At 40.7% G+C, this 19,597-nt stretch overlaps 1 protein-coding gene across 1 annotated transcript in view; it reads right to left on the bottom strand.

Annotated features, from left to right (window-relative positions):
* The window catches only part of LOC308302678 (transient receptor potential cation channel subfamily M member 4-like), a gene marked incomplete at both ends in the record, with an annotated part of 37,936 nt that continues 18,339 nt past the window's right edge, over positions 1 to 19,597 (bottom strand). Inside the window, 15 exons of the mRNA XM_080746965.1 lie at positions 1 to 93; positions 1,131 to 1,206; positions 4,928 to 5,090; positions 5,841 to 6,013; positions 9,053 to 9,218; positions 9,924 to 10,098; positions 10,653 to 10,785; positions 11,210 to 11,331; positions 12,174 to 12,402; positions 13,194 to 13,306; positions 14,033 to 14,175; positions 15,438 to 15,567; positions 16,065 to 16,193; positions 16,577 to 16,666; positions 17,401 to 17,628. Of these exons, the coding sequence (XP_080603091.1) occupies positions 1 to 93; positions 1,131 to 1,206; positions 4,928 to 5,090; positions 5,841 to 6,013; positions 9,053 to 9,218; positions 9,924 to 10,098; positions 10,653 to 10,785; positions 11,210 to 11,331; positions 12,174 to 12,402; positions 13,194 to 13,306; positions 14,033 to 14,175; positions 15,438 to 15,567; positions 16,065 to 16,193; positions 16,577 to 16,666; positions 17,401 to 17,628 (2,163 nt within the window). The remainder of the gene's footprint in view (positions 94 to 1,130; positions 1,207 to 4,927; positions 5,091 to 5,840; positions 6,014 to 9,052; positions 9,219 to 9,923; positions 10,099 to 10,652; positions 10,786 to 11,209; positions 11,332 to 12,173; positions 12,403 to 13,193; positions 13,307 to 14,032; positions 14,176 to 15,437; positions 15,568 to 16,064; positions 16,194 to 16,576; positions 16,667 to 17,400; positions 17,629 to 19,597) is intronic.

Genomic DNA, 19,597 nt, shown 5'->3' with positions numbered 1-19,597 from the left:
TTAAAAGGTGGGTGGCGGTCGACCAGGCTTTGCCAGGGTGCTTTGTGCCAAAGTATCCATGATCCAGCTGAGAGCGTTGGAGCATTTCTCCACCTAGTGGAAGAAAAAATAAAAAATAAACTGCATAAAGGCATGAATTTCAAACGTTAATTCATAAAACCCTTGGCTTTGGGAGGATGGTGCATGGCCAACATTTGGGATGCATTTTGCCTGAGGTTTCATCACAGACTAAGGATGAGTATGATCCATAGGAACAGACTCCCCTCCCCCCCCTTTTTTTTGTGTTGTTGTTAATTGTAATTCATTTTTAAAGTAGGATTACTTGTTTAGTTTTTATTTTGTGAAAATGCCTAGTTTTACTTACTAGGTTTTTATATGGGGTATTAAGCCCTTTGCACACAGGACAGTTGCGTTTTTTTTCGTTTGCGGCATGAATAAAACGCATTGGATTTGGTGTGCAAGGCTGTGCGGAATCGGCGCTGCGGATCCAAAAAGGAGTCATAAAAGGAGTGATGAGTTTTTTACCGCATGCGACAAGACGCACGAATCGAACTGGTTTCGATCGAGAAAAAAACGCACAGCGGCAGCCACTCGTCGCACGGCTAATTCGGAGCCGGTGGGCATGAGGTCATAGAGAATCATTGTTTTCTTTTCAAAAAATGATATTGTCCGTTTTATCCGTGCGGTTAAACGCGCCTGTGTGCAAAGGGCTTTAGTCAGGTGTGCGATTCAAAAAGGTCAGAAAAAGGTATTGTGTAGTAAAAAAAAAAGAAAGAAAAACATACCTTTTAAAATAGTAGGCCTTAAAGCCGACACAGTTAAATGGAAAATAGATGTCATATACAACCACATACTAGGCTAATGATCCAAGTTTAATGTTTTATTATTTTATTATTGGACACAACACAATCCCTGCCCTCGGCTACAAATTAAGGACATTTTCGCTATGGTTTCAGTTGCCACGTAGTTTTGTCCATCCGATACAGTTTCTGTTAGTTATCTTTTTGTGTGTGTAAATTCTGATATTTATTTTTATTTCAGGTAACTAAAATGTATTTTAAATTCTAGTTTGAGTTATTTTGTTAGTTTGAGTTCATTATGATAGTTCTTTGTGGACAGGTCTAAGTTACCTCAGTCTCCAAAGATCTCTGCCTGTGGTCAAAGCGGTCTGTTGTTTCTGTCAGCTGTTTCAGCACACTGTCCACTCTGTCCACAGATAACATATTAACAGTAAGAAGATAAATACATTAAAATATAATCAAATATTAAATGAAAATTATCAAAAACATTTGCTCAATAAAACGAAACGATAAGAATAATGATTGAATACGACACAAGCAACCTGCTGCAGCTCACTAGGTCATGATGTTTATTAAGCGGCTTGGTTGAATGCTTGATTCTGATTGGCCAATCGCTGAATTCAGCGGTGTGTTATTTGTGTATAATGACCGCTCTGCTCTATAACAGACCTCTGACCAATCAAAGGCTCAGAGCACCTGCTGCACTGTGTGAATGTTATGCTGTATCCAACATCACAGCCATGTAAACAAACACACAGTGTCATCATTTACAACTAAACTAAACGTTGCTCTGATCATGACAGTACAAATCACTGGTACAAGGTCAACTAAAAGGAGATCCTAGTAGGAGAGCTTAATGAGCTTCACCACTTATTTACTCAGGAACCCTGACACAATAGAAACGTCATCAAAAATTCTATTTTCGAGCACGGATCGCACAGACCACCAACATACAATTATGTGTAATCCCAGGGGTCTTCTGTGTGTTTCAGGCCTATACTCGCGAGCTTAGATCATCGGCCAAAGCACCGCTTATCATTCCAACATGTCGCTTAAAAACTAAAGGAGACTTGGGGCCTTTGCTATTGGTTTATGTCTTGTTCTGCGATTTCTTCTGTTAAACACTTTGTGACTTAAAAAGGTAGCCTGGGTGCCAGTCTGTTCGCTCCATTCCGCGATTTGTTTTGTCTCTCCGCATCACAGTCTGGAAATGATTCAGTTGACTCGCATTTCTGAACGTCCGTTGTGACGTAGCGAGGACGTTGCTGATTGGGTGTTGTTCCAACAAATCAGAGTAGGGTTAGTGTAGCTACGTCATCAGCCAGCCAATACAGACTGGTGTATTTGTCCCGCCCCGCACCACAGGCCAATCGGAAGCCGCAGTGGCTGGAAAGCCACGTGGTGTTGTTCCAACGAATCTGAGCTGCGTCATCAGCCAGCCAATACACACTGGTGTGTTTGACAGACATCACCAAAGACCAATCGGAAGCCACGGCTGTGTGAATCCCGCTTCTATGTCCCACGTACCTCACCTTGGAGATAGGAGGCTTCCAGACTGTGATGCTGGAGAGACAAAACAAATCGTGGAACGGAGCGAACAGGCTGGCACCCAGGCTATTAAAAAGGTGCTATAGGCCTACATTAATCTTATTATTATTATTAGCTGAGAGAGAGAGATACAGCAGGGACCCAACTAAATTGTGTTTCAGATTAAACATTTTCAGATAGCTTCATAGACTTGTTTAAAGGAGTAGTTCTCCCCCAAAATGACTTTTTTTCTGTCGATCACTCACCCCATGGATACTTGAGTTCAATAATATTTTTTTGGTTTATGTCGCATTCCTAAGCCAATTTTTTTGATTATAATAAATGTACCCCCATTGTTTCTGGATGGAGACCCATGTATTTGGGTCTCCATCCAGAATCAAAGAGTCTCCTCAAATTATTGGCTTAGGAATGCAACCACAAAAAATATAGATATTATTGAACTCAAGTCTGCATGGCGTGACTAATCAATAGAAAAGAAGTCATTTAACAACTCTGCCATCAGACTGTTGTACTGTAAAACTCAAGTTTTATGTTTGTTGACACATTATATATTTCAGTCGATGTTGGATTCATATTAATCTGATTGTTCAGAGCTTTAACCACTTAAACCTCAAATTGCCGACGTACAAGTTCACAACGTGCCGTAGATCAGATTTCGCAGTCGGATCTGTGAGCTTGTAGATCGGCTATTTTCGGCAAAGGTCCCCCCCCCCCCCGGAATAGGGATGCTAGGGATATAAATATAAATATAAATAAATAAAATCTTCACAGATGTTGTAGCCTGGATTTAAATACATTAAATATATGAAGGTACCGGTATGCACAGATCCTAATAAGTTCAAGGTTGAGATCAGTGTTGATTTCGTCGACTAAAACTATGACGAAATATGTTTGTCGACTGCGTCTTTTTCAATGACGAAAACAAAATAAAAGCAAAATAAAAACTAAGCTGTGATGACTAAAACTAAGACTAACTAATATTGACAATTTAGTCAACACAATAAAAACTAAAATGTCGGGGAGGGACTAGTGGAGAAGAGAGTAATTTTATGTTTATGTCGCTATCCGGTGTTGCGTGCTGAAAATAGCAGATCTACAAGTCGCAACAGTCATTACGATGCCATCAAGGCCTGCCAAAATACATTTTAGTTGACTAAATCAACTGTGGATTTAGTCGCTTAAAATCTTATGATATCCAGTCAACTAAAACTAGACTAAAACTAAAACCTTTCAGGTGACTAAATTGACTAAAACTAAATGACATTTTATTCAAAAGACTATGGCTAAAACTAATCTGGGTTCCCAGAAGTTTTTCACTTTTTCGGCTAAAACTAAATCAAAATGTGCTGTCAAAAACAACACTGGTTGAGATTGACATGAAGTGAAATCCAATATTTCCAATATAAAGACAACATAATCTCACTTGTCAGACATCTGCTTAAGCCTCTGGTCAAAGTCTCTGCTCTCAGTCAGCTGTTTCAGCACACTGTCCACTCTGTCCACACACACACACACACACACACACACACACACACACACACACACACACACACACACACACACACACACACACACACACACACACACACACACACACACACACACACACACACACACACACACACACACACACAGACAGCATAGAATTAAATACAATTAAACCAAATGGTTTGGTCTAATTTTACGTTCTCAAGAGTTACAGACCTATAAGGGTCCATTTGGTTACCAACTCTCCATCATTTAACTGGGGACCACCTGGAACCCCCTCAGGGACGGCTGGTTGAGAACCACTGCACTACATACTAATAATACAAATACAAATAGGCCTACTAGTGATTAGGGATGGGGCTAGTTATTTTTTTTATTGATAATGAGCACCTTATCGATCCAGCTTATTGAGCCGGCCTTTTCTAATATTTTATGGAAAAATGCGAGACAATACATTCTGAACAGAACTGGTATCTTTTTTTTATTGGTCAGTTGTTGTGACGGCTGACCAACATCTATGAAGACGACAATTAACGAAAGTAACAAATATTATCATTAAATATCATTAAAACAATCATGCATTAGTGTGCAATAAGTGTTACATGGCTTTATATTATGAATAGTATGAATAGTATTGTATTAATGTCTTGATCCCCTCTTGTCTTAACCCATTCTGGACGGGTACATATTAAAGTGTATTACCCCCTCAGGCCGGGAACACTTTTTAATGTATTACAGTATGTACAGTATGTTGTACAGTAAAAATAAATTTAAATATTTATTTTCTGATTTATTTTCTATGAAAATCCAAAGGTGTAAGTACGCTATCAAATAGTGTTGGAATTTTGTTTCTAGCTGCTCCAGAGGCTGAGGAATATATTTTCTAGTAAAACAGTTGGTAATTTTCAAATCGGACTTAGGCCTAATGACCGCTATGCTCGATAACAAACCTGATAAGCCAAAAGCAAAGCTTATTGATACCGGGTACCTAATAAATGTGTTATCGAGTTTGTAGCGGGCCCTTGTTTCAAGTTCCATTCCTACTAGTGATTGACATGAAATCATCATCATCATCATCATCATCATCTCACTTGTCAGACACGTGTCTAATCCTCTCAGAGTCACTGCCTCTCTCCATCTCCCTCTGGGCCGTCAGGAACTTCTTCTTCTGAGTCATCTCCCATCTCATTAGCCTTCTAGCCTCTTCGTCTCTGCGCTCCAGCCGGCTAGCTGCTTCACACCTTGACTTCCCTTCTAACCGTTGGGGGAAAATGCAGAGCTTATTTGCATGAACAGATTTTTTTGGGGTACAGTAGCTCCACAGATTGTTCTAAAAAGCTCAACAAATCTCAACAAATCAGAACATTACATTGCTATACCATCATAATTGATGCAATGTTTGATAAGCACCATCATGTCGTTCAAGTCTTCACCCAATGGTCAAATTACACAACCTAACCCTTTTCAAGATAAAACATGTACCGGTAAGTCTTTATGCCAGGGGTCTTCAACAGCGGCTCCAGGACCCCCCGGGGGTCCTCAGACTTACTACACTGGGTCCTCCAAATCTTTGTGTGATAGAAAATAGTTTTTTCCCCCTTTCTTGAACCCTAGCGTCCATATTCTGAGAACTTTAGCCAAAAATAGCAGATCTACAAGCTCATAACACCTCACGCTGTGAGGTGCTGTGTGCTTGTAGATCGGCTATTTTTGGCAAAGAGCCTTGGAGGGGGAAAAGAGCACACTAGTTACAGTGAAATTTATTTGAGTATTGACAGTTCAAGTGGTTAAATATCTGAAAACACAAATTGACATGAATCCAAAATAATGGTACACTGATGATTGTGCTGTCAAACAATGAAACAAATTTTATATGGAATCTTTGAACAGGTTGTGGGGGTCCCTGCTTCATCTCTCTCTCTCAACTAAGGGGTCCGTGGACTGAAAACGCTGAAGACCCCTGCTTACGTGGTTAATTTGTTTTGATCCAAATCAAACACTAACCAAAGCAGGCGACTTTCACTTGTCCCCAAGCCCAGAGGAAGAGATACGTAAGGTGGGAGACGATGATGAACGGAGGAGCCAAATTAGGACGGAACTCGTACTCCAAGATGAGGTTGTAGCGATGGAACTTCCAGTAGATGTCGCTCTTCTCCTGCACCTTCTCAAAGGTGTTGCTGCATGGAGGATTAAAGGGACAACAAAAACGCCAAACAATAACCTAATATATCAAAACACTAAAAAGATGTAATGGGAAGGAGATGGCATGTACTGTAGGAGGCATAAGTTAATGGACAAATTACAAAATCCCAACTTCCACACTCGCTCACCCCACTCGTGTCCGCCACTTACGATATTAAAGTCATGGTTATGTAAAATCCATTTTAACTGACAAGCTGGTTATAAAGGAATGAATGTAGGCTAATGTTGATTTTAACTGATTATAGATATGATTTGCTAACTTGCGTAATGGCACTGAGTCCGAGTCGGCTGAAGCAGACTTTGTAATGGTCTGCACGGCGACTCACTTGCTTTAGCTCGCTCAGCTCACCTCTCGTTCATGGCTCAAGTCTGCTTCAGAGTTTAGTTGTCTAAACCATAGACTGTAGAAAAATATGGACGAAACGAAGCCATTGGTTTCTATGCAGCGCAAATGGCCCTTTTCCACCCCTTGAAATGGGTGTCGCCATCATAGAAATACATAGAATTGTAATGCCACCTGAGATGCTATTGGCTGCCAACGGTCACGTGAAACGCAAGGATACTCGGGAGAATGTGTTGAGGTCTGCCGAAAATATAGCAGACGAAGAAGAAAACGTGGACCGCCCTGGGACCGCCCACAAGTCAGCCAGCGAAAAACAAATCCAGCATGGCTGACACAGACGGACGCAGTGACAGTAAATGTCCGAAAAACGTTTTGATTTTACCACGGAGATTTGTGCACCGAACGTTTGGACTGCAGCCGCTGCTAACCTGACCGGGCCGTCTAGGACTCTGTACCCCGCATTGGAAGCCTTGTTGAAGACTCTACTTTTGAAAGTGCCCGTGCAGTTCCGCAGGGTCTTATAATAATCCAGTTGTCCACTAGACTTTTCACAAAGCAAAGAGGCATTCGTCCAGAGAAATATGCATGGGTTTATTCATATTTATTAACAGGGATTTGTGATGTTTATATGACTGAAGTTGCACTAATAGTTTTCATTCACACCTCTTAACAAAAGCTATCAACAATGTCAATGTGACACCTATGTTAACAATGCGATTAATGTAGGAATGGATGCAATATGCATATGAATTGTCCATTGTGACTACAGTCTATGATTGTGACATGCTAAGTAGGCTACAGTAGCGAGAAGCTGGATTAATGAATTGATTGGTGAACTAATTATTGAGCTGACATTATGCAGTATCGTGGGTTAATTATTCCTACATATTAAAGAGGTTATTTCAATCAGCGATCGTTAACGTAAATGCGCTTGATTCGTGTCATTTTTGTTTGATTGAGGTATTTACAGTAGTAGCCTACATCAATCAGCCTATTCCTCCTCTTTGATTCAGTCAATTTCTTTCTGGTTTATATTTTGGAAATAAAATGTGAGATCAACCAATGCCTATTTGTGTGCGTTCCTATGCTAATTTGTGTGAAATGTGTATGTGTGAATGTAAGTGCTAACTTTGTTTGACGTGTAGACTGTTCTATTGACAATTATACTGTAGCCTCAGTGTCGTTTTCAAATGTTTTAATTAATACCATTTGGCGAGGCGCTAAATGTTGAGTGTTTCTTTTGTTTAGTTTTATATTCTATTATAGGCTATACCACTTTATATACGAGTGGTTACTTGGGGGAAATACATTATTATACTAGCCGTTCTAAACCTATAAAAAGCCAGATATTAAATGCCATAACATCACGTCGCCGAAGCCTGCTATGACCCACTTCAAATTCCAAAAGAGCTCCCGACCAAGATCTCCCATACTCAGCTGGCTCCAACAACAGGATGGATGAGGTATGCCAAGGGATACACAGGATAGCAGGACATGCAACTTTTGTAAAAAGTGCTGTTTTCAGTTTCCAAAATGTTACATGAAATATTTGATAAATGGTCTGAAGTAGGCCTAATGTAAAGTAAGTCTGTGGTAGGCATACATGACAAATTATCAAGAATGCCATATGCCAATGTTAAAGACGAGTTCATAAAATAATATAGGCTTCCATTGGCTTAGAACATAGGCTATTTTAGCTGTGAGTGGCGGCAGTGGCCACTGATAATCTGTAGGCTCATGTCGATCACGGATTGATGTGGCATGCCATACTTGCACAAATCATGACGAGAAAAAAAATAAAGACACATTGTTTTGGTGGCATTATATATAGGCTCTCATAAGTTGTTACACAATCGGGCAGGTATAGCCTTCATAATAAATAAATACCAAGTCGTGTGGCTGATATGCCTATAAGAGTAAATAAATTATAGGCGTATTAACAAAAACGATGTTTTAACATTTATATAATTATACAGAATAGGCTATATGTGTGTTTATTTATGTCCTCACTCATTTTAATAGCTCTGGATTAAGAGCGTCTGCCTATATTGTACAGTGTAACCTGGGTTTGTATAATAGTTTTACATTGTAACAATGTTTATACGCTGTTGTACAAAGAAAACCGACCTACAAGCTAACAGTGCGTCGCATTACGACCGACGCTGATGAGCTGATGTGGGCAAAGGCTGATCTGGGATCCCTGCAACTTTATCATCTATTTTAAAATAAATTGACCAAATTTCGACAAAACGCATATGATGGTGATTGAAAGGCAATTTTTAACTAGCGATAGGAACCATAAAGTATTCATGAAAATGTTAATTAAGGCTAGAACACGAAAGGGGAAAATGAATGGGATCCAATGGAGAACAATTCTTTTTGCAACCGGCCGGGGGGGAAAACAGCGCAACTAGCGGCCAATCATACTGTAGGAAGTTTTACTTCCATATTGGAGTAATTTTAAATCGGCAGAACTATGCCCCTGGTCTAAACTAACTGAAGTACAATATTTGCCTCTGAGGTGTAGTGGAGGTAAAGTAAAAGTACAGAAAATTGGAAATGAAGTAAATAAGAAATAAATAAAAAAATGTATAAATGTACTTAGTTACTTTCCGCCACTGTAATAATGGGTCATAGACAGAAGGAAGGAGGAATGTCCTTGTTTCTCTACCTGAGGATGGCGATGAGCAGGTTGATGAGCAGTATGTTGGTGACCAGCAGGAAAACCACCAGCAGTACGATCACCAGCCAGTTGCTGTACTCACTCCTGCATGGCTCAGCACCGCCCTCTATCAGCGTCACATTGTCAGTGCAGGCAATGTCCCAATGTTCTCCCACTTTGAATAAAAAAAACAAAAGAATGTGATGATTAACAATAATATTTGTATTATTGTTATGATTATAATAGTTTGTTTTATTTTTTAATTATTTTATACAACTAGGCTCATGGGCTCTGCTATCATATATTTGCATACATGAACCACTGCCTTTACTGATCATTAGGGGGTAAGAGACTATTAACAAAGCTACAAAATCTTTAGATGATGAAATCCTGTAAATATTAGTTAGTTTTAGTGCAGTTTCATTTTGACTATGCCTCTATTAAATGGTACATTAGCAAGCCCATCATACTGTATTGATGCTGGTCCCATTATAGGAGAAATAGTGAGCATACAATCAAACCAAATGGTTTGGTTTCATTTTACGCTCTCAAGAGTTAAAGAGTTCATATAAGGGTCCATTTGGAGTTTTGGACCCTTATATGAAGGTCAAATACTGAACTTCAAACAGCTGAAAATGAACTATAGTCAGAATGGCATTAAACCTTAGGCAGTTGATGTATAATGTGAACTAGAACAAAATGGGTTTGGTGCATTTGGCACTGTCCCATAGCACTAACCCCCAAATCCCCATAGCTCCCAACACCCCAGAAATTAGACACAATTGGGGTGGGGGGGATATGAGGCGTGGCGAGGGAAATAACATCATGATTCACACCAGTTTGGAAAGTCAGCCACAAACACACACACACACACACACACCGTCTAGTTCCTCAACAGGAAAATGTCCGAAGATGTGCAGGAAAGGTCTGTAGAACACTCGGCGGAAGATGCGATTTGGGTTGGGATCGTAGGAATAGAGCAGCGCGTGGTTGGCGACTCCATATGCCATTAGCCACACCCCCAGGAACAGGAGGTAGATGGAGGTATCTTGCATCTGAACAGACAGAAACAAAGACGTACATTGTGTGTTCGTTATATAATGATATCAGTGACCAATGCTACCCTCACAGTGTGATAGAAGAGCATTGATATATCTTATATATGGGATCTTCAATGTTTTCAGGCCAATGACCCCTTAGTTGAGAGAGAGAATGAGCAGGGACCCCCACAACCTGTTCATAGAGTCCATATTTCATTGTTTGACAGCATCAGTGTATTTTGGATTCATGTAAATTTGTGTTTTCAGATATTTAACCACTTGAACTGTCAATACTTAATAAACTTGACCTTTCACTCTGTAATTAGTTGTATCTTTTCCCCCTCTACACCAAAGCTCTTTGCCAAACATAGCCGATCTACAAGCTCACAATGGCTCGCGCTGCAAGGCGTTGTGAGCTTGCAGATCATCTATTTTTGTCTAAAGTTCTCAGAATAAGGACACTAGGGTTCAAGTGGTTAATACAAAAATAAAAACATTTCTATCACACAAAGATTTGGACCCCTAGGGGTCCCGGACCCCCTGTTGAAGACCCTTGTCTTATATCTTACCATCTTGCCAACAATGATGATCTTTGGTCCCATCTCCCTGTGAGCGGCGAAGATGTGATTGAGACGGAGAGTGAAGACCATGTAGGCGATGCACAGGACCATCCTTCCAAACTCGTAGGACCACTCAAACATCCTGAACAGTATAAAACAAACTTGTAGGACCACTCAAACATCCTAAGCAGAATAAAACAAACTCGTAGGGACCACTCAAACATCCTGAACAGTATAAAACAAACTCGTAGGGACCACTCAAACATCCTGAGCAGAATAAAACACACATGATGATGGCCTGAGAGACGGAACGTGTCTGTATATCTGTTGACTGCTGCTGCTTCATCTTTATTAAAAAAAGACTCTTGTTGACTCAAAGTGAGTGTGGGTTTATACTTCTCTTCATACAGAATAAAACAAGTTTCATTTCATCTAATTTAATTTGTTTTAGTCACACGCCTATTTTTATGATTTGAAGATTATCACATTTTCGACATTTCTTATAGCGCTCTATTTACTTCAAGTACTACAGTAACTAATCATGAAAGAAATGTCTGTGTACCGACCTGCAGAAAAGGCCGATTAGGAACAGGACGATGGAAGTGAGGTCATACTTGTTCCAGAAATCCTGCATGTACCGCATCATCCCCTGATGCAGAGTTGTGTACAGGTAGCCCACAGAAAATGCCTGAACGAAATTAAATAGTAATTAAGTTGTCACATGCACTCACATTACAGTGGCAACATTGCAGGCACTGACATGAATGAGCCTCCTCAACAGTAGTGTGGACAGAAATACAAATATGAAGATTCAAAATAGTTATAAATCCTACAAAACCGTGTGGGCTCGCTCGTGACTATTATTCTACAGCGTGTTAACTGTCATGTGAAGCTCAACCAATACTCCAGCTCCAGATTTTCCACACCTCAATTGCACCTGCCTTTGTACAGTCTGCGACGGAACTCATGCGACAGAACTCACTCTATAAATAATGAAGATAACATAGTGTTCTCGCCTTTCAGGCGAGCCCACAATAAGCTAAATAGTAGAGGTGTAACGATATAGTAACTTTGTGTATCGAAGAATCGATTTTAAATGTCAACAATCTACTATATTGATATGCAAACTGCTAAATATCGAATCGTTTGACCTTGTATCGTATCGAATCGCTTTGCAATGCAAATACTGGTATCGATGGTATTTTGAAAAGATAGCCTGATGAAGGTCTAAAAAAGACCAAAACAAGTGTTTTTTTCTGCCTCTATTTGTAATATTAATGATAGATTATTCAAACCTCATTCGCCACTGTTGCACTTTATATTTATTGCATAAGTGTGTGAGTTTTGCTCTAACACAAAATGCAAATGTGAGGGTCTGTCCCTGTTTCACAATGCGTTAGTGCGTTAGTATATTTTAATGCCAATACTTTTGTACTTTTAATCAAGTGAACTTTGATTACTGGACTTTTCCTTGCATCGCAGAATTGATACTTGATAAACAATTTGAGTGCTTTTCCCACCACTACATACCTGCCTCCCTTCACCCACCTGTCGGATCTCCTCACACATGAAGGTGAACACCCAGAAGTACAGCACGTATTCACTGATGGCCGGCCCACTAGGGGGCGGTGGCTTAAAGTCCACCAGCAGCACGTAGGCAAACAGGAAGAGGAAGAGGAAGTACATCACCACGGTGCCCACAAACGATGTGACGGGAGCACTCCAGAACGTATGGCATCTTGATGCTTCCACTGTCTTCCTGCGAGGCGGAGCATCATGACAAACCGGCTCATCTTACCGGTATGTAGTCTTTAAAGGACAACTTTGTTTTTTTACAACAAGGGTTCATATTTTAGATAGTCATTAGAGAAAAGAAAAGATGAGTGTAAATGTTTTCATTTACTTCTTTCTATCGTTTTAGTGATTGTAATGATTTTGATTTGCATGCATGCCCCCAGGTTGGGGGCGGCGGGTGCATCACCCCATTCAGACATGCTGCCATTCAGAGATCCCACCAGACCGACACTAACCCTATATATATAGCCTACCTATATACCTAACCCTAACCCTAATCAGAAAATTAGAAGTCAAGGTCTGAATGCCGGAATGTCGGAATGGAGAGCAGCCCCCGTTGGGGGCATGCATGCAAATGACTAAATATGTATTTGTACACACAATTTGACACAATAAGCCCATTCCCAAGATGCACCACAATCTTACATGGGCAGATGTGACTTATTGGGGCTGGTGTAAATAGTAACAAAGAAATTGCCGGCTTATTGTGTCTTAAAAGACATATTTAGCCACTTGCACGCATGCCCCCACTGAAATCAAAATACTAAAATGGCTAAAACAATAGAAAGCAGTACATGAAAACATTTTAAAACTCATCTGTTCTTTTCTCTAATTACAATCTAAATAAAATATGAACACTTGTTGTAAAAAAAAAACAAAGTTGTCCTTTAAACAAAGTTTCATGTATAATTATGGTACAGATGGGAAAACAAGCATATTATTTGTGTTAAACATGTATAGGGCCCAGGTGCTAACCTGGAGAAGATGAGGTTGGTGTAGCAGAGGATGGGGCAGAAAAGCGTGAGAAGGACTTTCCACTCTTTGGTGCCCCTCTTCATGCCGCCCCACCAGATCTTAGACAGCTTGGCCTGAGAAATAGATCGGCCTGTTTTTAATCATTCCCAAATATAACACAAAGATTTGCATGCAATTTGATTATGTAATTTGGTTTACATAAGCTATACGTACAGTATTTTCCCAAACCATATCATTCAGGCCCTCAAAATGATCAAATCAAAGTGCTGAAACCATTTGCTTTCTAGTTCAGATAAAAAATAAATAAATAATAAAATAAAATAAAAATAAAAAAAGAGATAAGTTGCGACATTCTAAGCCAGGTTATGTCCACACGTACACAGGTATTTTTAAAAACAGCTATTTTATCTCCATGTAAAACCGATGAAAACGCTAAAAAGCCAGCTGTCCACGCAAGACTATATACTGACAGACAGTCAACAACTACAGTCGCGTGATATATAGTCGGCAAAAGCTCCCGTCTGTCAACAAGCATTGACCGCAGAGAAATTAAATAAATGTTGTATTCCCACTGCATCATGGTGCTTATAACTTCAGTTTATGAGCAAATAGAGATCTGATTTTTTTTATCTTCACGGTGGCCGGTTTGTTTGTTGGACACAAAGGACACGGTAGAACTGCTAATCAAAGCGACTAACTGGCCAATCACAGCTCGTCCTCAGCTGGCCTTGCTAGAATGCAGGTGTTAAAAAGGACAGGACTTTTAACCACTAGTAATATACAGTAACTCAGATTGTTTTGAGGATACAGCTGAGCCAGCCAGCCAGGGACGGACCAACCTGTACTCCATCATGGCTGAAGAAGAGGCATGCATTGGCAGCCTTGCCCATCTGGAGGCAGTTCCTGCCCCATACTGGAGAGGCGCTGGTGAGCAGCTTGAAGGAATCGCTGTCATTGTTCTGGTAACAAGAACCAAACACACCTGAGGTGGGGAATTCGGCACACAGGAAAAGCATTATTACAGAGAGCTGAAAACAACAACAACAACAACAACAACAACAACAACAACAACTACTACTACTAGTAGTAGTAATAGTAATAATATTGTCTAATGGAGAAATTAGACATTTGCTTGCCACCATCAAAACTAAAATATTCATTTACTCTGTATATTTTCATTAAGTAGAATGTTTCCAAATTTGGATACTGGAGTGAAAGTAATCTCTTTAGTTTTTACATGATTACTTAGAGAGAGCAGTGTTGGGAAGGTGCACATACAATATCATAAAACTATGGGGAAATACGGCAGCAATTGGCCAGTGCGCTCCACTGGCCAATACAAATGTTTACTTGAGTGCACTCGTGGTGCGCATTTATGAACAAATCAAATGTATAGAGATGGAACTACATGAATGAATGAATGAATGAATGAATGAATGAATGAATCTATTTTCGTGTCTGGCTGCCTTTCGCAGCCCATCCCTTATGGAATTATTCAGACACAGTTTACATAACAATTTTTCTCAGTGCCAACAAGCTGACACAAAAATGAAAAAAATAAACAAAGTACTGTACAAAAGTACATCAATAGTTGTTCTGAACGAGAGTGGAGGGCAAGAGAGAGAGAGAGAGAGAGAGAGAGAGAGAGAGAGAGAGAGAGAGAGAGATTGTTGGCTTATGTCTTTTAGTTTGGTTTCCATTAGCTATAAACATGGTGGTGGCAGTAGCCAATGAGATTGTGTAACATCTAGGAATGGAGCTGGAAACAAGGATCCGCTACAAACCCGATAACAAATGTATTGAGTACCAGGTATCAATAAGCTTTGGGCTTATCAAGCCTGTTATCGAGCATAGCGGCCCATGATGTCATGTTTAAACAATCAAGACAAGAAATTATTACAGTACTATTCATAATATAAAGCCATTTAACACTTATTGCACACTAACAAAATTGCCAAAGATTGCCTTAATGATATTATTTAATGATAATATTTGTTACTTTTGTTAATTGTCATCTTCATAGATGGTGGTCAGCCACAAACCCACAGTCACAACAACTGGCCAATAATAAAAGATACCAGTTCTGTTCAGAATTCGTCGTCTCACGTCTTTCCACCAAATATTAGAAAACGCTAGAATAACGAGCTCCATCCCTAGTGACATCTGGTTCCTCCTGGACACCCCAGGGTATCAGCTCAGGAGCCACAACCTAAACACCGTTTTACCGTTTATTCAGGGTCTCACCGAGTTCCAGTTTCTCGAACCTCTGGGCCAGCTCTAGCATAGAATGTTGAGTCTCTGTCTCACATTTCATCTTGGACATCTCCCTGAGCATCCTACAAGCACTCAGAGCACTCAGCACCGGCTCCTCTGCCTGCAGAGAGACAGGGAGAGGGGAAGAGAGGGACAGAGGGACACACATGGACAGATGGTCAAATGCAAAGCGTAACATATACAAATTCTCCTTTGTTCCACTGTCAATCCAAGCACTCAATAACAGGTAATGAATTACTGGGGGGACGGGAAACCTGTATGCTGGGAGAGTGATACTGGACTAGAGGCTCTTGATATATTGCACACCGGGGTGTCATAAGTGCTGGTGCTGGATGAATTTTAGGTATATGTATGTATGTATGTATGTATGTATTTGTCTTTTTGTAGTTTTGTATTTTTGTATGCTGTTACTTCTGATTGCCCAAGACAATTTTGTCTCCTCGGAGACAATAAAGGCTAATTCAGTTCAATTCAAGAGAGAGAGAGACAGATACAGGGACAGAGAGGGCTGATTACATACGCATCACATGCAGTACAGTACAGTACAGTGCCACATATAAACATCCTTCAGTCTTCTCTGAGCATCAGGTGTTTTACCATCTCCCAGAAGAAGACAGCCATCTCGCTGCGGTTCTGCAGGACAGCCCAGATAAAGAGGGAGATCCAGGGGAACTGACAGGGCTTGTCCCTGTACGCACAGTCTCCATCCAGCAGGACGTTGGCACGCTGGGGAGAGAAGAACATAACTATGAAGAGGAAATTATAGATACTGTTAGGCCCCCAATCCAGCATTGTTTTAAACATATTCAGTACATTAAATTGGCAAAATAAAGAAATTGTCCGTTTGGCCATTTGGCCACACTCCCTGGATGCCAGAGCAGAACCCTCTAACCCTTTTTCACCTGACCCAGAGAATCATTTGTTTAGATAGGAATAGGAAGTATACTGTATGTCATTCACGTGTGTTCAGCTGAAGAAACTAATCTATTCAAAAATACAAAAAGTAACACAGCACAGCTAGTGGCTATTTAAAGCGTGTATGAAATAAAATAATAGCAGTAGTATTAAAATAGCAGTAGTATTAAAATAGCAGTAGTATTAAAGAGTACCTTGACAGACTTGAGGTCTGATAGACCCAGAACAGTTAAGTAGAATGACTGGCACACCTCGCCCATTAACATCTTCAAGACACCTGACACCTGGAGAGACAGAAGAGGGGGAAAAGAGCAAATAAGACAAACCTACAGTACTGCAAAGGCCACATTTCTTCTCAAATCGACCTTTCAAGAAAGATTCATACCATATATTATATTTCTGATAGAATTATGAAGATTGCCCAAGAAATTGCACGTCTTTACAGTCCAAAGACTGAAAATAGCAGATAGCTCAGTGGCCTGAAAAGGTTGAGAACCACTAGTCCTAGTGGACTCATACTGTGCCATAGTGTCATAGTAAATCAGTGTCATACATATTGTGTAGAAAACCTGGAGACTGACATTCAGTAACTGGGTCTTATGATCACAATGACATTATAATGGTGTGGGGAAAAAAACGAAATAAAAAATGTGTCACATATGTGAAAAGTCTATATTTACACAGCAAAGACCTAACAAAAGAACATGGCATGGATGCACCTGGGCCGTATCCTCAGTGATGTAGCCCAAGCTCAATGGGGTCATTGGGGTCTCACAACATCATAACCCTCACTTGGGTGACCCAGCCGGGGTTGATCAAGTCCCGACTTTACGTCCCGGTAGCTACTCACGTTCAGTCCTATTAAGGAAAGACAGGACCATTCACTCCACCGCTCCGGAACTACTCTGCCGAGACTGGGAGAGGACATCTGGCGCATGGAGGGACTAGGCTCTGTGGATTGACTCCTGTCCGGGCCCCTCCTACGTCTCATAATATAATGTATCTCTCTGAAGCCCACCTCATACAGGCTGATCAGAAGCCTGTGGGAGTCTCCCCTCCGCTCCTCCAGGCGCTGCAGCAGCAGCTTGTGGGCCAGCGTGCCTTGGGCCACTCTGTTGTGGAGCCGCTCCAGACGGCCGTGGGTCAGGTAGTCCTGGATGTCGAAGCCGTTCTCAATGAACAGACGCACAAACTGGGGCTTGTCATGGACCAGGGCGTCCGTCATGCAGGCCTTCAGGTCCTGATTCTGTTGAAACATTTATGTATTTATTTTTTGAAAAAATAAAATAACACCTGTTATTACCCGGCTTGTTAAAATGCTTGATTCTGATTGGTCAGTTGCTGAAATCAGAGGTCTGTTATTTCTGGATAGCTCCGCTCTATAACAGACCGCTGCCTAATCAAAGACTCAGAGCACCTGCTGCAGTCAAACTGCGCAGCCTGCGCTGCATGAATTTAGAGCCGTATCCAACATGTCAGCCATGTAAACAACCACACAGCGACATTTAGAACTAAACATTGATCTCAAGAATGTTTTTTAAATTATTTTAAGCGAGAAATAGACGACCTAGTATCAGAAAATGGATTCTATCTAATCAGCACTTCCTTGTTTTCCAAGGCGACCGTGTCGCGCTGGGAGGACGCCCAGCGCAACACTTGTGGAACACTTCCAGCCGTCTATAAACAAGGAAATACTTCGTTTTGTTTTTAGTTTTGAGTCAAATTATTAATTTTATTTAGTAGCCGGGTAATAAGCGGGATAAATACTGGCTCCTTGGGGGTTCCTCCCTCCTTGGGGGTTCATCCCTTCGAACTGATAACTCCCTCGGCTGGCGCCTCGGGAGTTATCAGTCCGTCGGGATGTTATATCTGGACAACCCCCGCGGAGCCAGTATTTATCCCTTACATAACAATCGATCATTTTATTGTAGAATGTGGATTTTGACAATTTCAGCGATGAAAATAATAATGTAGTTTGCACTTGAATTTTTTTTTAAAATCTATCTGGGTATACAACATGATAAGTGTTGTAGAGTGTGTGAGTGAGTGTGCGTGCGTGCGTGCGTGCGTGCGTGCGTGCGTGTGTGTATAGTTGGATATTTCTAAAGTAACTATATTTCAGTGCCACTAGGGCTAGTGGTGGTAGTATTTATATGCATGCATGAACACCCGCAGTTATTATTATTATTATTATTACCCTTATTATATTTTTTCGAATTTTCTGTTCTATCCCGGGCTGACGAAATGTTTGCTTGCTCTGGGCTGAAATGGACTTTAAACTAGCGATTGAAAACATAAAAGTGTTGATGAAAAGGTTTACTAAGGTAATAAAATCAAGTGTAAAGTTCGGCCCAAAACCCCACTGACTCGTGTTGATATTATAATGTATTGCTGCCAGAGAGGGTGACATCTGCCAGGACAGGAACAGCAGGCTGAACGAGAACCAGGAAGTGAGCTTCATTTCTTGGGAATGGGGTTTGGTTGTTTCCTCACCGTCCAGTGGGTGGCGCCGTTGAAGAACTCACTCTTGGCGAAGTCCACTCGGTTCCAAGTGACTGCTTGCTTCAGCTCCTCCATGTCAGGTCTGGCATTGCAAGATGCATGACCTTTACTGGCTGAAACATGCACGCACGCACGCACGCACGCACGCACGCACGCACGCACGCACACACACACACACACACACACACACACACCATCTTATGTTGACATCATAATGAATGTACTAGTCCACATTTTCTCACCTCCCAGAAGTAAGAACTATACTAGATTCAATATTCAAGATTGCTTCATTAGTCATTTGTTTTCCATCTGCAAACAGCTTCAGGAACAACAATCTAATAATAATAACCTCCTGGTTAAGGACAGCAAAAAACTAAACAAAAAAACAAAACTTAAATAAATAGTGCAGAGAAATACTCTATCGATCTAAAAAAAAAAAAAAATCCTAAAATAACTGAAAAATTCATGTAATAAAAAAACAAGGATAAACAAATAAAAAAAGGTATTAAACCGGAATGAAATTCATCTACAGAGCTCATCGCAGTCTAATGCATAGGAACGGGGACTGCCCCATAGGTGGAACTCCCGTTGGGTAGAACAGTGTCGGCAGGTTGGATATAATCACGCGCGTCATGGTTACTGAGGTTAGGTTTAGGGTTAGGGTTAGAGTTAGACATAGTTTTACTGAGGTTAGGATTAGAGTTTGGTGGTCG

Source organism: Nannobrachium achirus (genome assembly GCF_963921795.1).
Source record: "Nannobrachium achirus genome assembly, chromosome: 18".
NCBI lineage: Eukaryota > Metazoa > Chordata > Actinopteri > Myctophiformes > Myctophidae > Nannobrachium > Nannobrachium achirus.
This window is presented reverse-complemented; position numbering and strand designations above follow the sequence as displayed.